This window comes from Sinocyclocheilus grahami, unplaced genomic scaffold (assembly GCF_001515645.1).
Source record: "Sinocyclocheilus grahami isolate Dianchi unplaced genomic scaffold, SAMN03320097.WGS_v1.1 scaffold161.1, whole genome shotgun sequence".
Classification (NCBI taxonomy): Eukaryota; Metazoa; Chordata; class Actinopteri; order Cypriniformes; family Cyprinidae; genus Sinocyclocheilus; species Sinocyclocheilus grahami.
This window is the reverse complement of record NW_015505340.1, coordinates 996,663-1,009,969: the sequence shown is the minus strand read 5'-3', so window position 1 is coordinate 1,009,969 and position 13,307 is coordinate 996,663. Positions and strand designations below refer to the sequence as shown.

The following is a 13,307-nucleotide window of genomic DNA, read 5'->3' as shown; positions in this document are numbered from 1 at the left end:
ACTGCATTTATTTTATCAAAAATATAGTAAAAACAGTAATATTGTGAAATATTATTACAATTTCAGCAGCCATTACTCCAGTACTCATTGTCACATGATCCTTCAGAAATCATTCTAATATGCTGATTTGCTGCTTAAGAACCATTTATGACTATTATCAATGTTGAAAACAGTTGTGTTGCTTAATATTTTGTAGAAACCATGATATTTTTTTTCAGGATACATTGAATACATTTTAACTTTTTCACGGTATAGTATATATATTTCTGATACTATATGCCCTATTTTTAAAAGAAACATTTCTTTGAAATCTAAGAGAAGATCAGCTTAAATATATTTACTTTTCAATTTCTCAAAAAAGAAAAATGTATGTACATTAAAATGTAAACGTTTTTTGAGTATCAAGCAATCTCTCACTGTGCAGTGCATATACAGAAGCATTTGCACTGCATATGAATCTAAATAAACACTCAGATCAAACTAATGTGCAAGTATTACATGCGCAGATAAAGCACAGGCCCAAGAGTTGTTGTGCATGACACTACATCATATGTGTCAAAAAGAAAAACTATAAATCATGGTCATTATCTCATAGATCTCATTAGTGAAATAATAGTCAAGTAATTAAGGAGATGTAATATACATTTATAATTTGATGTTCATATCCCGACACAGCTGAATATATAATATTCATTTTTGAAAGGTGCATATCTTGATTTACAAAAGGGCGAAACTTGTTAGCTCAAGCATTGCAAGCATTTGAATCAAACACAAAATGGCATTGAACGTTGCAACATGACAAAACATGAAAATAAAAACCATCAATACACATTACAACCAGGACTTTTTGCCAGTAAATCTAGCCATGTTGGCCAGTTTCAGCCTCATATGTTCCCTCTCCTCTGAGTTCCTCTTTGAGGTGCACTCAAGAGTAGAGTCAGTCTCGAAGGAGATGGCTGGGCCATGTGAAAGCAAAGCTGTCCCCGTCTTTTCCTCAGACAGGGTGGTTGTGGGGGACTGCAGGATCAGCCTGCTCCGCATTGAGTGTCTGAGGCGTAGCAGCAAAGGGTTGCTTTGAGAGTACAGCTCCCTCTCTGGCCTGAAGCACAGGAAGCAGGCAGCACACAGCAAGCGGAAAATGTAGATCCAACCGAGGTAGTGAAGCTCCACAATGTTCAAGAGAAAACAACCCAGGCTGATGCTAAACATAAAATTAAGGAAAATGGTCTTTTCAGTGGCTCGCGACACATCTGTTTCGCATCTGAACAAATGAGGCACCTCAAATCCAAACAAGTAGTACTGACCGACAAGGAACGTGATCTCTAGGATGGAGCGGATCAGGACGTGAACAATATAGATGAGGAGAACCTGATTGGAGAGTGTGGTTGGATCCTTGCCAACCTCACCGAAATCATCCTGCAGGAGATTTTGCTCCACGCTTTCCTCATCCTGACCACCCCATTCTTCTCCCTGGGGTCCATAGCCCATTCTGACACCGTCCCCGTCCAGCTGCCCAGAATAGTCTCCCACGGGGTGCTTGGCCTCTGCCTGGACCCTCTCTGTCTCCAGCCTCTCATCTTTGGTGATTTTGTGCAGCACATAGATGATGTAGAAGATGGAAGGTGTTGAGACCAGCACAATCTGGAAGACCCAGAAGCGCAAGTGTGAGACGGGGGCAAAAGTGTCGTAGCAGACATTGTTGCAGCCCGGCTGCAGTGTATTGCAAGTGAACTTGGACTGCTCATCGCTGTACACAGCGTCTCCAACCAGGGTCACCAGCAGGATGCGAAAGATCAGGAGCACCGTCAGCCAGATCTTACCGATGACTGTCGAATGATTCTGAACCTCTGTTAGAAAGCGGCCCAGAATTGACCAGTCCCCCATTTTTTAATCTGGAGAAAACAAGGAAATAGTGGAAAGGCAAAGATATTTTGTTATGTTGTCATCTAATATATTGCATAAAATTTTATTTTTTTTAAAAGAATATTTTATCCAAAATAGAAAATTTGCTGAAGATGTACACACTCTCAGGCCATCCAAGAGGAGAAATTTAACATCACTACATCACCATTACATCACTTGCTCACCAATGGCTCCTCTGCAGTGAATGGGTGCCATCAGAATGAAAGTTCAAATGGCTGATAAAACCATCACAATAATCTACAACAGTCCATCAATTAATATCTTGTGAAGTGAAAAGCTCTGTGTTTGTAAGAAACAAATCATCATTGAGGCATTTTAACTTTCAGCTGTAATTACACCAAATCTGTTCTGATGAAGAAAGTCATCTACATCTTGGATGTCCTGAGGGTGAGTACATTTTCAGCAAATTTTCATGTGAATTATTCCTTTAAGAGAGTTAAATAATCTACTATTTAGACAAATTAAAAACAATATTTTAGAAAAGTTCAATTTGTGATACCAATATGTTGATTTATGTGCATTTAAGTTCTTCATCATGCATTTTCATGTTTTAAATGTATTTAAGGTTCATAATTGCTTGATTACTTGTGTAATCTACATAGAGGTGAATTTAGGTAAACTGGGACACTTTTTGCCATTGAGGTTACTGGGGAAAATGGTCCAATTATCCTGAATGATATCCTCTTTACAGTCATTTAATTTGGTTGGACAATAAAATGGCTCACTCTTTCAAAAGTAATATAGTAAAATTGACAAGGAAAATACACTTACCTCTGGATAATTTGTCTACAAAAATGACAAAATGTGCAAAAAAAACACAATTTGCATTGCTACATTTGAAAAAAAGGTCTGTTTGTCACCAGGAAAAGTCCTCAATGAGTGAGCCGGGGGAAATGGGCTGACCACAGGCATCTATCCAAACCCTCATTGTACTGTATTCAGAAAAAGAGTCCCAATGTACAATGTCACAAAGATTTAAAAATACAATGGGATGCACCATCTCTGAATGTCCCTGAACAGTCAAACAAATTGTTCAAAAGAACCTGCTGGAATGGGGAAACAATGCTAATTCATGAGATATTCCTTTTGTCCTATACCTGCTCTGGGAGTGTGAAATCTAATGAAATTATTTTCTACATGATAAATAGTTAAACACATACACCACAATATGGAAATAGACAACATTTAATCTACTGACCCATTACACTCATCTTTTTCTTATTGCTATATGTTCAAGTAACTCATGCTTCCTAATGTTGAAATGTATTATAAACACACAACACAATGTCACCCTTTGGGTCAAAAAAAGTATATAATATTATATATAATAATAATAACTCAATTTGATCATGAAGATCTTATTTAGCGCTTTTGAGAAAATGTAAATTCTGTGAACTCTTTTGAATTAAGGATTTAGATATGCGTTACATAGTTTTCAAGTGCAATACAGCAATTCAAAATCATGGTAAGAAAACAGCTGCCAAGTTGATAACTTTAAAGTTACAGTTGCATCTGCTGTGCTAGAGGATGACATGTTTTATGTGAAATTAAGCAAAATAAAAAGAAGAAAAAAGACAGACAGACAGACGCATTTTACAGTTAACATTTTGCACATTGTCAGTGATTTCACTACCTCACCATCTGCCCCCGACACACAATCTTCCCCCCCCCCCCCCCCCCTCAATCAATCGATCTTCATGGCTCTCCTTAATTCCTTGTATTTATTTGTATTCACTGTTAACGCAGCTCCCCTGGCTACTTTTATTGGAGGGAACATAGGGAGAATGGCTGTGTTTCAAGATCTTCTCAGCTGCCTACCTAGACATCATAATCGCATAGAATGTGCATATGATGACAAAAATACTTTATAGGTTCTTTTCAGAATTTCGAACACTACTAAGATACCCCAAAATTCACTATTATGGTGCCCTAAAGTCTCACAGTCGTTATGAACAGTCGTTGTTTGAATAAGTTTGAAAACACTTCTTAAATGTTGACTTATTTTCTCTTTCCAGCCTTAAAAAGGTGTTCATTTTGAAATTGAACTGCGCTGTATAGCCAGCCCATGCTCATGCTGCTGACATCCATAAGCTTATGAATGTAATGATTGATATTGTTAAAGCATGCATTGCATTGGTATGTAAGTGAGGTGCAAAAGCTTTTTCTCTGATGCATGGGGAATCTGCATGTTTATGCTGAAATAGGAATGCTTAGGTTATGGCTGTTATTGTCAGCATGCAACTCTTTTTACCATTTATCTGATATGACCTTATATTTTTAACTTAACATAAAAGTAACAAATATTGTTCACTCTTATGGCGAATTCCTGTGATCTTCCTCATTTTGTAAGTCGTTTGCTGAAGGAATCAATTTGATTTCGTAGAGATCATCCACTTATTTTTTACATATTGATATTGATTGTTTTTGTTTGTGTTTTATAATTGATATGTGGAATCAATTTTTAGACATTTATGTATTTCTGATTTTTGACACACATGATCGGACTACAAGTTATTGTTTATGCAAAGTTGTTTTGCAGTCTTATTTCTCACTTAGAATCAATATATTAAATAAGTTGGGCTACTTTACCTGTGAAAACTTGTTTCCTGTTGAATGCATTGGAATTACTAGGTGCTATTCTTTAGAGATCCACTGAATGATGCAATTTATCAGTGGAACCAATGGTAACATTTCTGCATTTGGCAGATGCTTTTATCCAAAGCTACTTGGCACATTTTTTTCAGTTCTTGCTTTCCATGGGAATTGAATCCATGACCATTGTGTTGCTAGCACTATACTCTACTGTTTTAGCTACAGTAAAGCTAAAGAATAAGAAGAAAAGTATAAATATTGGTTAAATATGTATGTATATTAAGTTCAGCTTAGTCCAATTATTAGGAGTAGAAGAAAGTAGTGACTCGAAGCTTTTTCTATTAACTTTTCCCTTGGGAGAGAAAACATTTAAAGCGCTCTACGGCTCTAGGCCTTGTTCCAGAAAAGTTTCCCAAAATGCATTTACTTGGAAATAGAAGAAGACAATGTCCAAAAATGTTGTTGTGAGTTAACGTTAGAAAGGCTTATATCTTCTTCGATGTGTGCTTCATCATCATCAACATCCTCTTAACAATTATTTTAATTTGACATGTACTGAAACAATTTTGAAATCGGCTCCAACATAAGATTTAGCATAGATTCTTTGTTAGACACTATCTGAAACTTCCTTGACCACATTATGCATGTTTGTCTACAGAAGGATCCTCAGAAGTTTCTGTACGCTCCTTACATCATCCAACATCTTACATTCACCAGTTATAATCCATATTTGATTTTCTGTAAGCTTTACCACATATGCTGATCTGGATATTGTCAGTAACGGATCAGAATTCACTAACCATTTGAGAGATAAACAACACAATGTTTCTTAAAATGTTCTTCCAAAATGCCTTATAATAACTCCCTAATATCGTTGTGTTTATTCAATCTTTACACCTTAATAAACTTTGATCAGTTTTAAAAGCACAAGATCAGTGATTTAGTTTACAGACCTATTAAAACTGGTGTAAAAAGTGCTTAATTTGTTCTGCTTGATTCCACCCATGTGATAAAGCATCTAATGAGACGATAGTCTAGCGTGTCACTCCTCATTGTTCTGCAGGCGTCAGAGGTTATTCATGAGCAAGGCATTGTCCGGCTCCCAACAGGCATCTCCTAATCCGTCTGCAGCAAACAAGAATCTGATTCACTGGCTTCTGTCTTTAGAGGAAAGGAATTCTTCTCACTCTTTTTCTTTCCTTCATTTTTTTGACAGGTTACATAAGCAGATATGTTGGTTTTGATACCACAGATGTTTCATTTTGGCATTAAGCAATTTTTTTTTTCTATTTTACCAACAGGAATGGCTGTAATAGGCTTAAACTGATTTAACCGTGCATCTGCCATCTTCACCGATCAAGGTTAAAGTTTTTGAGGCTTATGCAGCAGATCAGAGTGTGTCAGTTTATATATATATATATGTATGCAAACAATGCCGATTAACCTATGTACCAATAACATCATTCAAATATAGGCTCACAAATAATAGCAGCATATTTTAAGTGCAGTAAGTTTGCTTCAGATTTCATTTTGCATTTAGTCACACTTGTCAGATTAAGGTCTGCGTTTTGAAGTACCTAACAGTGTTCTTGCGTTTGTATGTGCGCAGCTCAACCTTTATATTATCTCTGTTGGAGTGACGTCAGCCTTCAATGCAGATTTGTATCAAAATCATCCAAGCAGCGTGAAGAGCAGCCCGCTGTCACTGTTTGAACACTTGATGCTTGGCAAATTTGAATATGTCCGAATACAAATATACTCACAGAACGACTGCTAACAGTACTACTCATACCAGCAAATAGTGCTGGGTTAACAGTGTTCAAATCACTTAGCCCCAAAAGCAGCCACGTCCCATCTAATTGCACATTTTGTAGAGCGAGGTCACCTAATCAAGCTCACAAAGACCTCCTTACGGGGCTTTTATGTGAAAACGCAACCTGAACATCTCTGTTCTTACATACTTTTAGGATAATGTTAAGCCTGTAAGCTTTAACGTGGCATAGCGTTTCCCAGACCGTCTTCGGAGGCAGGTCCAGCCTGCAGGTCTCTCATTACTGTAGGCTTAACGATATTTCCTCAGTGATACAATTGTGTTGGTGAATGTCCACCCGCCCACCCCACCAACTGGATGCCGTGACCAATGGGACAATGCAGGCAGCTGCAAAACGGGGAGCCTAATAGTCGTGTAGACTTTCAACTGCTCTTGTTTTAGGCCATGCATTAAGGGTTGTTTTTAGGGGAAAAAAAGAAAGAAATTGTCTGTAATCCAATTCGCTGTTTGTTCTTTAATTTATAATGATGTTATGTTGTGGTTTTGTGTAGTTTTCAAATGTATTTAACCAAATGGCCAACACTAAAAAAAAAACAAAAAAAAAACATTAGTTTTTCCTCTCCTATCCATTGTGGTATTTAATAGTTTACCCCGCAAAAAAAACATTATTTGCGTCGTTTTCTGACTCTTGTGTCATTTTAAACCAATATGAGATTTCGTTTTTCTTTTGTGGAGCACGAAACTAATTTAGAAGAATTTTCACACTGCCTGTTCACAATGAAATTGAATGGAAAGAAATGCTGTCATACTCCAAAATTGAATTACTGTAATATAAGGCTGTGCAAATAATCGAATGCGATTTTCATGCGCATCTCGTCCGTAAAGCTGGTTTTGTGATTAGTAGTAAATCTCCAGCACGTGCGTTCAGGTGGAGCGGCATTTACTACACAGAGCTGTAGATCACTGACAAGCTACGCAACATAGCTTTCAAAATCGGCAATGAATCGATTCGATTATTTGCACAGCCCTACTGTAATAATACTGTATTAGTTGGACTGCACTATATTCCATGTTTTTTTTAAGGATTTTTTTAAGGATGTAAAAGTAGCTTTTTGTCATGAACGGATGGTTTTCCCCTCCACAGTAGCTCTCAAATGTCGTTTGCACTTCCACATTTTCAAACATTTAGTTTGAAAATGTTTAGTGCCAATAACAAAGATTGACATCTTGTTTTGCCATGTTTGAATATGCAAATGAGATTTAAGAACTGCAAGAATTTATGGAATGCATTGGATATTTTTCAGCGCTTTGTCATTTTTGGTGCTTGACAACACGTCTTACCTTCACTTTTGTTGTATAGTAAAATGCCATGTGAACATTCTGCCTTCAGACTTGCTCCTTTGATCATGTAGTCTCACCATGTGTGTTTTGCGTATGACATGATGTAAGTTTAGCAGAACGTCCTGAGCCTGTGAGGCCAGTCACATGAGGAACTGCTTTCATTATAGGCTCAGATCATTTTACATGCAGTAGATTTATGTTTGCAGGCTGCAGGAAGCTGTCAATTTATTTTGCAAAAGCACTGAAGTCTCTGATATGATGCACACGTCTGCACACATGCATCTTGCCCTGACGTGATCCAAGGATTCCTGTTAGTCACTCTGGGATTAGGGTTGCCAAGAATTACGTCTTTTTTTTTTATGCATCTGCTTTTTCTCCTCTTAAAGTGTGTTGCTTTTTATGGACCGTTTTTGGCATGTTCTCTTACATCTGAATGCATTATAATCCACATTCCTTCTCATTCTCTCTCTCCCTCACTATCTGTCTAGCTTTCTCACTCTCTCTAATATCTCATTGGTCATCCTGCACTTTGCTGAACAGCTGACTGTACCCCTGCTTAGTCCCAGTCAGGGCTTCTCTTGTTTTCCAAGTTGCACAGATGCCCTGGAAATGAGTCAGTTTCTATTTTTGCTAAACATTTAACACCGTCTCTCAGCTGATGTCGTGTCTACCTCATACTGGCCAATAGCAACACTGGCCCATAATATCACAGCCAGGCTTTTCACAGCTCGGGCTATGAGTATTTCCTAAAAAATTAATTAATACATTTATTCAGCAAGGATGCATTAAATTGATCAAAATTGACAGGGAAGACATTTCTACTGTTACACAGGATTTCTATTTCCAAATAAATGCTGTTTTCAACTTTCTATTCATCAATTAATCCTGGAAAAAAGTATCCGCATATTAAAATGATTTCTGAAGGATCATGTGACACTGAAGACTGTCATGGCTGCTGAAAATTCAGCTTTGCATTACAAGAATAAATTACATTTTAAAATATATTAAAGCAGAAAACACTAAAAATATTTTACAATATTTCTGTTTTACTGTATGTTGGATCAAATAAAATCAACATTCAAAAACATTTTTAAAAAACTTACCAACCATTTGTTTTATGTCTAAAAGCTTCAAAGAAATGTTCAACATGCTAAGAAGTCTTCTCTTTCTATCCCAGCAGGCCAATGAAGCCCTCCACCACCAGCATCAGAACAGCCTGCTGCCGCTGCTCAACTCTGAGCCGCAGGATCAAAAGCCTGTTCTTCCTATCCTGCTCGACCAGAAACCCCCAGTCAGTGTGGCTGACCTCCTCAAAGATAACATGGGCAGCGGAGGGGGAGGAGGTGGTGGCGGCGGCGGTCAGGTGGTAATAAAGAAGGAGCCCAAGTCAAAGACGCCCTTCATATGCGGCTACTGCAACAAGGCCTTTCGGGACAGTTACCACCTCCGGCGACATGAGTCCTGTCACACGGGCATTAAGATGGTGTCACGGCCCAAGAAGACAACCACAGCGCCCACCATGGTGCCTCTCATTTCCACTGTGCCACGCGACAACAATGGCAACCCCTCCTATGTCTCTACAGTGGCAGGGATCCTCACCACAGCCACAACCTCCGCATCCACGGCCGCAGGTGTGATGTCGGTCCTGCCTCAGCAGCAGCCGGCCGTGCCCAAGAAACCCCCCAAACCAGTGAAGAAGAACCATGGGTGCGAGATGTGCGGCAAGGCCTTCCGTGACGTCTACCACCTCAACCGCCACAAGCTCTCGCACTCGGACGAGAAGCCCTTCGAGTGTCCCATCTGTCACCAGCGCTTCAAGAGGAAGGACCGCATGACCTACCACGTGCGTTCGCATGACGGTGGCGTGCACAAGCCGTATATCTGCTCCGTTTGTGGGAAAGGCTTCTCTAGGTAGTTTCAGCAAGTCACGACTGACTTTAGAGAAACATGTCTCATGGTTGATTTTAGGAACAAACCATTATGTCTTGAATGTCTTGCATGTCAAATCACCTTTGTTTATATCGTGCTTTATACCATGCATATCGTTTCAAAGCAGCTTCACAGTAATAACAGGAAAATAGCAGAATCAATGATGCAAACTTCTTTAAAATTCTTCATTACAATTCCAAGTTCTGCTGTAAAGCATCTCTACATAGGACAATAGTGTCTTAATATGCAATATTTGTCCATTGGTTATTTATCCTGAAAACGTTTCAATTTCATTTGACAAGCCTCCACAAGCTAAGCTTTTATGCTTGCTGTTGCCAGATGACAAAATTTTAAATCCCCTTAATCCCCCAATCTGCCCATTCGATTAATCTTCCCAACCTGGCAACCATCTCTGCTTTGAGAAAAAAGTGCATCTGAAAACACAGCAGTTTCAGCGATTTCCTCCCCAATGTTTTGCTCAAATGAAAGTACGATACAGCCTGAAAGCTTCTTGTTGTACCAGTTTTCGTAATGTAAAGACTGTTAATTTATTTGGGAAATTTAATTCATCAGGAAACTAGATTAGGTAAAATATGCTATTTTAGTTGGTTACCTTGATTTGTGCTTATGTGAAATTGCAATAATTCTAATGACATGTAAAATGACAATAATCATGATTACTTGTGATTATCAGTTTAACCATTATCATGCAGCCCTAATAATAGTGTCATCATGCAGCTCAGATCAGTTCAAGTTTTATTCTTATCCATGTACAGTGACGTAATTTTTTTTATTGTATGCGATTTCCTCTCCAATAGGCCGGATCATCTTAGCTGTCATGTCAAGCATGTACACTCCACAGAACGACCCTTTAAATGCCAAGTAACGGTAAGACTGCACCTGCATTCTCAAAGTTACTTCCTGTGTGCTTCATTGGTCAATCGCACTCCGTCCACTCACTGATTTGTCTTTCTGTCACTGCAGGCCTGCACATCCGCCTTCGCCACCAAAGACCGCCTGCGTTCACACATGATACGGCATGAAGGCAAGGTCACCTGCAACATTTGCGGGAAGATGCTGAGTGCCGCCTACATCACCAGCCACCTCAAGACCCACGGCCAGGCCGGCTTCACCTCCCCTTGTAACAAAGGTATGCCAATTCTCCAAAAATTTTCAGATGTCTTCTGGGATGACTTTCACACTGAGAGAGGTGCCACTGGTTTCTCTTGATCCTGCCACATACATTAGTGCCTCCTCATTGTTTGCCATCTGTGTGATTTGATGTTGCCAATACAAAATGGAATCGTCCTTTTTGTTCACTTTTCATAATATTTGGTGCTAAAAAGTATTTTCCCCAAATTGGCCTTTTAAGGTCCACAAATGTCTGCTGTCTAGTGTGAATGTTAGATATTCAAATATGTAGAGGTTAGGTAAAAAATAAGAGATATTTAGCCTCAACTGTAAGGATTTTTCTTCAGTTCTGATGTTTACTTTTCAGTAGTCCCACCACATTATGTATTTTAATACTACTACAATTAATTTACTATAAATATTTATATTTTTCGTAAAATGTTACTTGTTACATTACAAATAAAAACAAATTAAACATTTATCTTTTAGAAACATTTTTCTAAACATTTTAACAATGTATTTTTTTAATTACTAGAAATATTTATATTTTTCAGAAAATATTTGATTTTTGCCAAAAAGTCCACAATTTTATTTACAAAGAAAACGTAAACATTTTTCTTTAGAAACGTTTGCCTTTATCAATGTATTATATTTACTAGAAGTATTTATAAAAATATATACATTTTTACAAAAAAAAAAGAATTATTTACAAGGTAATGTTGTTAAGCTTTTGCTAAAAAAAAAAGGCATGTAATGCAAAACATAACTTGCAAACCAATCGGTATCACTGACACTTTCAAGACTATCACAAGTCATTTTTGACAAAATTCTAGCCAGCTAGAAAAAATTATGTTGGTGACAAATTTGCAACAGCAATTTGTAATACATCGCAGTAAACTAAATGTAAAAATAGATGTATAAGATCAATAAATGTAAAATATTCAGTGGCAATACAGCTACTAGCCCGAAACTCTCACACTGACCATAGACCATCTTTATGAATGAATTCTGCTTTTTCTGTCTTGACCACAGTGTAACCCTAGAAATCAACCCAATGTTTTATTCACTCTTTCCTTTTTCACTTTTTTCGGTCAGACTCTAACCATGTGTGCAACTCTGCCTCAGCCACATTAGTCACTTCTTCGACCGCGTCCAACACTATGGCCATGAACCGCGGCGCCATCAGCCATCCCGTCACCATCGCCGCTCAGATGAACATCACCACCAACACGGTCAACATCACCTCCCCCGTCAGCCTTCACCACCCGGTCACCATCACTGCTCCCGTCAACATCGCCTCAGTCAACATCCCAGCCACGGCGCCCATGAACATCGCCCATCCCGTCGCCATCACCTCGCCCATGTCAATGAACATCACTGGTCCCCTCAACATTGCCATGAGGCCGATGGAAAGCATGTCTTTCCTCTCGCAGGTCCTGCCATCCACCCCGCCCTGGTAGAACCCAACGTCCCACCCGCCGTCTCCTAGTAAACCTCATGTCTCCCGTTTTAGTCTTCCTCTCCAGCTGTGAGGGGAAAAAAAGAGCCTGGAGGAATGGCGAGGGTAGGAAAATGACAATCCGCAGCTGCAAGGAATTATGCGGATGTTAGCTGGCACTTTGCGTCTCCTTCGTTCGGCTGAGAGATAAGCAGATTGTCTAGAGTTTAGAGACGGACAGAAAAAATAGTTATTGCATGGAGTGGAAGACTGACATCCTGTATGTTTGGTGATTTCACTTTTCTAGTGCCAGAAAATCCTTGCCAGTCGGCTGTTAGAAGCGGAGTGCGACGCCGCTTCATTGTTAGTGTTAACGGTTTAAGGACTTCGACAAATATTACTGTGAGGATTTTATTTTTGTTACGTTAGCTTGCTTATCAGTGTTTCATAGTTTTATGCATTTTAATGAGTCACGTACAACAAAAGGGACAGTGGCTTCCATTAGTGGAAGATGAGAGCTTTTTTTTTTTTTTTTGGAGACTCTACAAATGAGGAAAATGTAGAATAAGTTTTTAAAAGGTCTCATTTCATTGTAAGCCTTTTAATCTGTAGCTGTGTTTTTATTATTATTATTATTATTATAATTATTATTCTTTATAGGTAATCTTTGGAGTTGGTCATTCCTGATTGTAGAATAATTACATTCTGTTTCAATAGCTGGGATATTCTTCTGCTTAGTGGGGTTGAACATTTTACAGTTACAATCTTGCACTGGAACATATCTCTTTGGTGATTATTCTGACGGCAGTATTATTTTAGATCAAATATTTTGAGTGTTCGTATAGATGCCTGGTCACCAAGTGGCCGACTTCATCACTGAAAGGTCCATTTTTATTCTGAAGAGCATTTAGTTTTGTAACCGTGACGTGTCTGCTCTTCCTTTCTGAAGGACGAGGGCTGTTTTTCCTTAGGACCTTTTGCTCAGGAAATTTGCTGAGGGTGTCCCAACTTACTCTGCTCCTGTAACGGACCGAATCGCGCCTAACGCTTTTTTCCATGCCTAATTTTCTACGCAATTAACACACTAAACATAGTTCCCTTTATTGGCGAAAACTGAGACGCACCTCAGAGGTCGAGGTGTCATATACTCTTCAGCCGTTGACGTGATCGTCCGTCGCAGGA

General features: G+C 38.7%; 2 protein-coding genes across 2 annotated transcripts; one reads left to right on the top strand and one right to left on the bottom strand.

Annotated features, from left to right (window-relative positions):
- Positions 1-831: 831 nt before the first annotated feature.
- Positions 832-1,884, bottom strand: LOC107592926 (gap junction delta-2 protein-like). The gene has a single exon (XM_016282510.1). The coding sequence runs from the start codon at positions 1,882-1,884 to the stop codon at positions 832-834; it is 1,053 nt and encodes a 350-aa protein (XP_016137996.1).
- A 6,890-nt stretch (positions 1,885-8,774) lies between these two features.
- On the top strand, positions 8,775-12,723 carry LOC107592962 (vascular endothelial zinc finger 1-like). Its single transcript, XM_016282550.1, has 4 exons — positions 8,775-9,538; positions 10,375-10,444; positions 10,541-10,706; positions 11,783-12,723. The coding sequence occupies exons 1-4, from the start codon at positions 8,775-8,777 to the stop codon at positions 12,145-12,147; spliced, it is 1,365 nt and encodes a 454-aa protein (XP_016138036.1). The 3' UTR covers positions 12,148-12,723.
- The last annotated feature ends 584 nt before the right edge of the window (positions 12,724-13,307 follow it).